At 48.4% G+C, this 7421-nt stretch overlaps 2 protein-coding genes across 5 annotated transcripts in view; one reads left to right on the top strand and one right to left on the bottom strand.

Annotated features, from left to right (window-relative positions):
- Positions 1–439: 439 nt before the first annotated feature.
- TSR2 (TSR2 ribosome maturation factor) lies at positions 440–6834 on the top strand. Of its 4 annotated transcripts, none has more exons than XM_063083296.1 (5): positions 446–529; positions 689–779; positions 4271–4362; positions 4901–5077; positions 5299–6834. In XM_063083296.1, exons 1-5 carry the CDS (start codon positions 446–448, stop codon positions 5431–5433), a joined length of 579 nt encoding a protein of 192 aa, XP_062939366.1. In that variant the 3' UTR covers positions 5434–6834. The 4 variants fall into 4 exon arrangements, with proteins under 4 accessions (XP_062939367.1, XP_062939366.1, XP_062939369.1 ...); XM_063083299.1 differs by lacking the exons at positions 446–529; positions 689–779 and adding exons at positions 2031–2076; positions 2172–2261; XM_063083298.1 differs by lacking the exons at positions 446–529; positions 689–779 and adding exons at positions 2031–2076; positions 2172–2273.
- The window catches only part of FGD1 (FYVE, RhoGEF and PH domain containing 1), a 45611-nt gene continuing 44439 nt past the window's right edge, over positions 6250–7421 (bottom strand). The window contains exon 18 of the mRNA XM_063083295.1: positions 6250–7271. Within this exon, the coding sequence (XP_062939365.1) occupies positions 6966–7271 (306 nt within the window). The 3' untranslated portion in view covers positions 6250–6965. The remainder of the gene's footprint in view (positions 7272–7421) is intronic.

Below are 7421 nucleotides of genomic sequence, written 5' to 3'. Positions count from 1 at the left end.
ATGGTCTAGCATATTGTCTGTCCTGAAGAATGTTCTTGTGCACTTCAGAAAAATATATTCTGTTGTTAGTTGCAGTGTTCTATAGATGTTAGGATGCCTTCTTGAAATGTAGATTTTTTTAGGCTATGCACCCTGAGTCCTCTGCCCAAGGGCCTGGATTCTGTATCCGTAATAAGTTCTCCACATCCTTCCTGCGCAGTACCCACGGATCCGGAACCCACGGCCCCACAAGTCGTTTACGTCTGGCGTTCTTTGATTCAGTTACTGCAAGTGAGTAACTGTGGTGTTGTCATCGATCGCTCGGATAAGCTTTTCTATTGCTCTAGTCTTGCTGCCAGGTCCGCGGAGAAGCGAACCTGTGCTCTCAGGCTCGGCTTCCGGCTCATTCTGCCTGGGCCGAGCTGCTGAGGGTTGGGCCGCCTGGATGTCACGTGGGCCGGACCGGATGATGGCGGACGCTTGGGAGGATGCACGAGCTCTCTTCGGGGCCAGCGTCCGCGCTGTACTGGAGGCCTGGCCGGCCTTGCAGGTGAGTGGAGCCACAGCAGGGTCAAGGTTAGGGGCCGAAGCAGAACAGGAGCTGGCAGGGCGAGGCGCCTGAGGCTTGGCTGGGTGGTGTAAGCGGCGGACCCTCAGGCCGTCCTAGGCCTGTTCCCAAGCTGACGTGGGCTTGGACATGTGTTCGCAGATCGCTGTGGAGAATGGCTTCGGTGGCGTGCACAGCCAGGAGAAGGCCGAGTGGCTGGGGCGTGCGGTGGTGGAGTACTTTATTCGCAATGGTGAGTGAATTTGAGGCGCTGCAACCAGTCTGTCGGGGGTGTGGAAAGTAGGAGCCGCGTGCTGGAGAGCCTCCATTTCTGAGCAATTGCAGGTTGGGAACCTGAAGGAGAGGTGGAATGAATACCCTTTGGAGTCAGAGTCCTGGGTTCGAATGCCTTACGGGCTGTGCCACTAACTCATGTTATCATCATGGACAAGGCATTTTATATTTATTTTTTTAGAAAGATGACCGGTAAGGGGATCTTAACCCTTGACTTGGTGTTGTCAGCGCCACGCTCTCCCAAGTGAGCTAACCGGCCATCCCTATATAGGGATCCAAACCCGTGGCGTTGGTGTTATCAGCACCACACTGTCCCAAGTGAGCCACAGGCCGACCCTGACAAGGCATTTTAAAGACTCAGTTTCCTAGTTCCTAAAGTGGGTATAGAAAATATACACTCCTGCGATGTCCAATAGAAATATCATGTGAGTCACATCATGTAATTAAAAATGTTTGGCAGCCACTTTAATGAATTAAAAAGAAACAGAAGAAAGTAATAATATATGTCATTCAACTCAGTATATTCAAAATATTTCAACACATAAACAGTATAAAACATTATTGAGATATTTTACACCTTTTTAGTGTTAAACTTTCAAAATCTGTTATTTTATAGTTTTAGCACATCTCAATTTGGCCTAACCATATTTCAGGTGCTCAGTAACCACATGTAGCTATTTGGACACCAAAGATCTACACCTTAGGGTTGTCTTGAGAGTTATACAAGAACGAGGGGCCCAGCAGAGGGCTCGTTGCATAGTATGATTTTTGCGAAATTCTTCATTCTTTAGCTTTGGAGATGACATTAGGCAGGGTCCTTTCCCTGAAAGTTTACTATCTAGTGAGGGATCAATACAAGTAAACAGACAGTTACAACACTGGATGATAGGTGTGCTGATAAAGAGGAGCCCAGGGTGCTTGGGGTAACATGAAAATGGGGAGAAGGCTTCTCAGGGGAGGTGGTGATTGGACTGGGTCTTAAGAGATGAGGAGTTAACTAGGTGGGGGAGGCAGAGAGAGCAACACTCAAGTTCGGTGGTATGAGGAGGTAATGTGCTTTATTTGATTAAGGGTTTGTGCCATATTGGGGGTGAAGGAGCCTCCTTGCTCTTCCTCCTCCCGGAAAAGGGCAAGGCATGGAAGGCCTGATGTACCTTTGATTTTGTACTTTAGGCCAATGTTTGCCAAAACGCATGCTATGGAAGACTAGTCCCAGTAGATGTTCAGTGAAGAAAAAGCTCCTCCAGTCAAATTATGTAAGAAAAGCTCTTTTCTTCAACACTCATTAACATATTAAAGGCTTGGATAAGAACCACTAAAAAGAAACTTGTTTGCCTTTGTTTCCCATTAGCTTTCAGTGGACAGCTTCCCTTAAAACCCAGCAGAACACATATTTCTCAAAGGCAAAGTATGAAACACTGCAGTAGGTGATAATTCATAGGTAGGTTCTAAGGTGAGTAACAGGATGGGATTTGCTGGCTAGAAAGTTCAGGATGTAATCAGTACGGAGCGTGGACTGGAGAGGGAAAGACTGGTGAGAAAGCTGTTTTTGTCTAGAAAAATCATGAGGCCTGAAGTAGGGCAGTGGCAGTAGTCATGGAAAAGAAGGGGCGGATTAGGGCCTTGGAGATTGCTTGGCCATAGATGGGCGGGGGAAGAAGAGGAAAGTTTCTGGTTTGAGTTGCTGGGTAGATTAGGTGCCTTTCATGGAATGGAGGAACCCTGGAAGATGGATGAGAAGCAGGTTTGGAGTAAGGTGATGAATCTGGCTTTGGACATGGAGGGTCTGAGGAACCTGCGAAACATTCAGGCACAGGGTAGTCTGAATTGGAGACAGATTTGGGGGATATAGTTGTCCCTCAGTATCTGTCGGGGATTGGTTCCAAGACGCCTGAGGTTACCAAAATCAGTGGATGCTGAAGTCCTGATATAAAATAGTGTAGTATTTGCATATAACCTATGCACATCCTCCCATATACTTTATTTAAAAAAAAAAAAAAATTTTTTTTTTTTTTTTAAGATGACCAGTAAGGGGATCTTAACCCTTGGCTTGATGTTGTCAGCACCACGCTCAGCCATTGAGCAAACCGGCCATCCCTATATAGAATCCGAACCTGTGGCCTTGGTGTTATCAGCACCACACTCTCCCGAGTGAGCCACAGGCCGGCCCTAAAAAAAAAATTTTTTGTGTGTGGCTGGCCAGCACCGTAGGCCTTGGTGTTACCAGCACCACACTCTAACCAACTGAGCTAACCGGCTAACCTCTTCCCATATACTTTAAATCGTCCCTAGATTACTTATAATACTTAATACAATGTAAATGTTATGTAAATAGTTGCTATACTGTATTGGTTTTTATTTGTATTATTTTTTATTGTTGTATTGTTACTTTTTATTGTTTTTTTTCCCCTGAATATTTTTTTGTTTTTTTTTTTTTAAAGATGACTGGTAAGGGGATCTTAACCCTTGACTTGGTGTTGTCAGCACCACACTCACCCAGTGAGCAACCGGCCATCCCTATATGGGATCCGAACCCGTGGCCTTGGTGTTATCAGCACCACACTCTCCTTAGTGAGCCACGGGCTGGCCCCTCCCCTGAATATTTTTGATCCTCAGTTGCTTGAATCTGCAGATGCATAACCCAAGGATAATGAGGGCTGACTGTATTAGGTTTGAGTGGTAGGGAAAGACAAGGGGATGGATGAGCTCTCCCGGGGAGAGCATATACAAGGAAGAGAGGGCAAGGAGATTTGTGGAAGAGTTTCTTGAGTTATTCTCTAATTCAGAAAAAGTAGAGCATGGGCCCATAAAATAACTGAAGCCCAGACAGGAGGCCTCAGCCAGCATCACACAGTAGGATGTTGGTGTCAGGGTGTGACAGTTTTATCATTGGAAGTACTACCTCCATTTCTTCTTACCTATCCATTGGTCTGTGGCTTCCTATATCAGTGGAGCCACAGTTGTGAAGGGTCTCTACACTTCCAAAACTTTAGCCCTTGAGTGATGGAAATTAACATGGATTATGGATCTTTCCTGTGCCAGGCATTGTGTTGGATGACTCCTCATAACAGACCTTCAGGGAAGCCACTACTAGCCCCACTTTAAAAAGGAGAAAATTGAGACTCAGAGAGACTTAAGGTCACATAGAGGGGAGGCCAGTTAGAACAGGCCAGATGAAAGAGGGTGAGTGTGAGGAGGCTGGGGCTGCAGGATTATAGGGCTTGGTAGTGTTTAAGAGATTGGAAATTAGGTCTTAGTATTTAGTGGATTTAAAAAAAAAATCATGTTAAAACCTAGAATGCAGAGCACTTTGGTGAGTGAAAGGCTCACTGTTTGGGTCTTTACCCACCAATCAGATGCATACCCACTAAGTAGGTATTGAAGAGTAGTGGTCGGGGTCATGAAGTTGGCTGGCCTTTGACCCTAAAGGCCCTATTCTTTCCTACTCAGCCAACTTGGAGCTAGATGAGGTGGAGGACTTCCTGGGAGAGCTGATGACCAATGAGTTTGATACGGTTGTGGAGGATGGGAGTCTGCCCCAGGTGAGTTTATCATGGACACAACTGCCATCTCCCTGCGTGCAGTCTTTCTTCTCCGCAAGACTCTTGGCTGTAACCATTCATCTCTTGGGTCTTGCACAAGACCCTTCTATGACTCCCTATTGCCTAGAGAAAAAAAGTCTAGTCTTCCAAGGCCTTTCCAAACCCTGCCTCTATTCTGTTTCTCCCCATATATCATTCCCAGCCAGGCCTGTTCCTCCCAAGGGCAGGTCAGGCTAGGTACATTTCCATCCTTGCTGTGGTTAACATTGCTCCCCTTGATGAGACTACCTTCCCCTTTTTATCTTCCCTCTTTCAGAGCACAGTTCTAGTGCTTTCTCCGCTAGGAAGCCTTTGATGCTTCAGGACCTCACCTGAGCCCTTCAGATGTGGTTGCTTCATTGGTGAACTCCTTGGGGAGGAAAGAGCCCCATTCTCTTCTGGGAAATTCCATCCCCTTCCCTACTCTTGATACAAACATGGGCTGATTGTATAGTAGATTCTCTGGAAAATCCAAACCGGTTGATTGTTTTCTTGATAGGTGAGCCAGCAGCTGCAGACCATGTTCCACCACTTCCAGAAGGGTGACGGGGCTGCTTTGAGAGAGATGGCCTTCTACATCACCCAAAGAAAGTGCAGGGTCACAGCAACTGCACTTAGGACAGCCAGAGAGACTGATGAGGATGAAGATGGTGCAGACAGTGTGGAAGAGATGGAGGTGAGGGGGGTGCCCCTTGGGTGGGGGGATACAGATGTTTTCAATTTTCTGGGAGAGCAACTTCATAGGGAAGTGATGAGGGGGGGTTGTTAGTGGTGGTATTATCCAGAGAGGTCAGGGAACTTTCCTAAGGTCACACAGCCAATCCTGGAAAAGCTGGGAGCAGAGCCTGGGTCTCCAGTGGCCAATGTACTTAGCTCTCTCTTGTATTTCTCCTCCAGGTCACAGCTATGAATGATGGGGCTGCTACAGATGGGGTCTGCCCCCAGCTTGAACCCTCTGATCCAGATTCCCAGACTATTAAGGAAGAAGATATAGTGGAAGATGGCTGGACCATTGTCCGGAGAAAAAAATGAATGGGGATGGAAATGGTTTGGGCCCTCATTGGCTGGATGTTTTGAGACTTGTTTATTATAAGGACTTTTTTGGAGGGCTGTAGACCTCTGGACTGGTTACCTATCCCCCATCCTCTCCCTTGTTCCCCTGTCCAGCTCCCTCCAGGGGAAGAAAAGCCCTAGGGATCTTTGGTCTTGGGGGTGGTGGGGCCTGATCTACCATACCCTCTCAGGCCTCAAGTCACTATCTGAGTAATGAGGCCAGGTTTCCCAGCACAGTGCCCCTTGGGTGCAGTCATTGTGAAGAAGGGGGACTAGTGAGTTTGGATGTGGCTGGAGAAGGAGCTAAGACACGGACAATGGGCAGGTGGATTTGTGAAGAAAGAGGACCAGTGGGAGAACTAGTACTCAGCACCAGGGGGCTGGCTGGGTCAGTGAGATGAACATGCACATGGAAGAGAGAATAGTTGAAGATTTGAATGAAAGTAGCTGTGGTGCCTCTTTACCCCACCATGCCCACACAGAGTAGCTCTGTACCCCTGCCCAGAACTTGGAATTTCCCAGGAATGTTCCCTTCTTTCAGCCCAGCCTCCAGCCTTGGGTTTCCTTGGGAATTCTGAGACCTGGGCTAGGTGGTGAGCTTGGGAGAGCTGGGCTTTCTTTTCTGTCTCCTCCATCTTCTTTCCTGTCTATCCCATCTGATTTAAGTCCAGGGATGAGGCTCAAGACCTTAATAAGTAATACCTTATTGTTTAATCTGTGGCTTGAGTAGCCTTGGAATCAGCCTTCTGGGAGCTGAGCTTCAGAGTTTGGCAAGGGAGCGGTTACTGGGCCCACCCTAGCAACTTGGTACTTTGGACAAACAAACAGATGGACGGATGGAGCACAGTAGTGCTCAGAAAGCTACTGTAAGCCTGAAATAACTGTATTTTTCTTTAAAAAAAAAAACAACAAGAGTGTCCACATTGTCTTTCCCCCCATCCCCCTGTCCTGCCCAGTGGCCCTGCCATGGGTCTGGACGATAAAATACTGGGTAGCCTTGGGGCTGGGAAGAAGCTGTAAGCTGTGGGAAACGCAGGAGGGGTCTAGTCACCACCCCACGTGGAGTCATACTTGTGAAGACACGGGCTGAGGAGGCAGGGGTGGGTTGGGGTCCCAGGGTTAGTTGCAGAGCTGGCAGTTGAATCCAGTTCTCCTGCCCCCAGTGTTTTGGGGGGAATCAGGTGGAGGCAGGATCTGTACGGTGTTGTTGGAAGGGAGGGAAAATGGCCTAATTCAGATGGGTCTAGCAACAGCTCCCACCTTCCCTGGGGACAGGGATTAAAAAAAAATTAACATCACTGTGGGAATTGCACTGTGGGAATTTTTTTTTTAAAAGCCCACATTTTGTGAAAAGATGAATAAAAAACCCAAGACCCAGCATTCAGGATTGAAAGTGCCCATGATGGGAATTCAAGTATTGACTGAGCTGGGGGGGGGGGGGCGGCTGAAGCCCCCAATCAGATGGGGCAGCTAGAGTGTGGGGTGGGGGCTCCCAGCTCCCCCCAAACCCTCTAGGTCTTGTCTCGGGTCTGGGGGGCTTCGAAGGGTTCAGCAGTGGCTCCTGCAGCTGCCACTGGTGCCTCTTCTATCTCCCTGTCCTCAGACAGTGTGGGCCCTGGGCAGAACGTGTCCCCACGGCCTGCCCGGCCAAGCACGGCCATCCAGCGCCGCTGTAGCTCCTCTGTCTCAGGACTGAAGTACCAACTCAGGTGGCTCTGGGTGATCTTGAAGACGTGCCGTCTGTCAGGCCGCTCCCCTGCCTCAGGAGGCCCCACCTCAAAGCCAATGAGGGGCAGGCTGCGCTGGGCTTTCACATCCTGGGGAGGAGGGACAGAGCTGGAGTCATTGTGGGACTGGACTTTCCCCTCTGCCCCACCTTCTAACTAGTTTTGCATTTGCTCTTCTCTTTCCCTTCCCCTACTCAAGAACCTTCCATGGCTCCACTGTTATCAACATGAAAATGTCTG

This window comes from Cynocephalus volans, chromosome X (genome assembly GCF_027409185.1).
Source record: "Cynocephalus volans isolate mCynVol1 chromosome X, mCynVol1.pri, whole genome shotgun sequence".
Lineage (NCBI taxonomy): Eukaryota > Metazoa > Chordata > Mammalia > Dermoptera > Cynocephalidae > Cynocephalus > Cynocephalus volans.
Note: the sequence above shows the minus strand (reverse complement) of the source record. Positions and strands in the feature narration are given on the sequence as shown.

Excerpts from the sequence above, each read along its gene's own strand:
- TSR2 (XM_063083296.1), top strand. The coding sequence starts at position 446 with ATGATGGCGGACGCTTGGGAGGATGCACGAGCTCTCTTCGGGGCCAGC. Across the intron at positions 4,363-4,900 it reads AGGATGGGAGTCTGCCCCAG|GTGAGCCAGCAGCTGCAGAC; the intron begins GTGAGTTTATCA and ends TTTTCTTGATAG. Across the intron at positions 5,078-5,298 it reads ACAGTGTGGAAGAGATGGAG|GTCACAGCTATGAATGATGG; the intron begins GTGAGGGGGGTG and ends TTTCTCCTCCAG.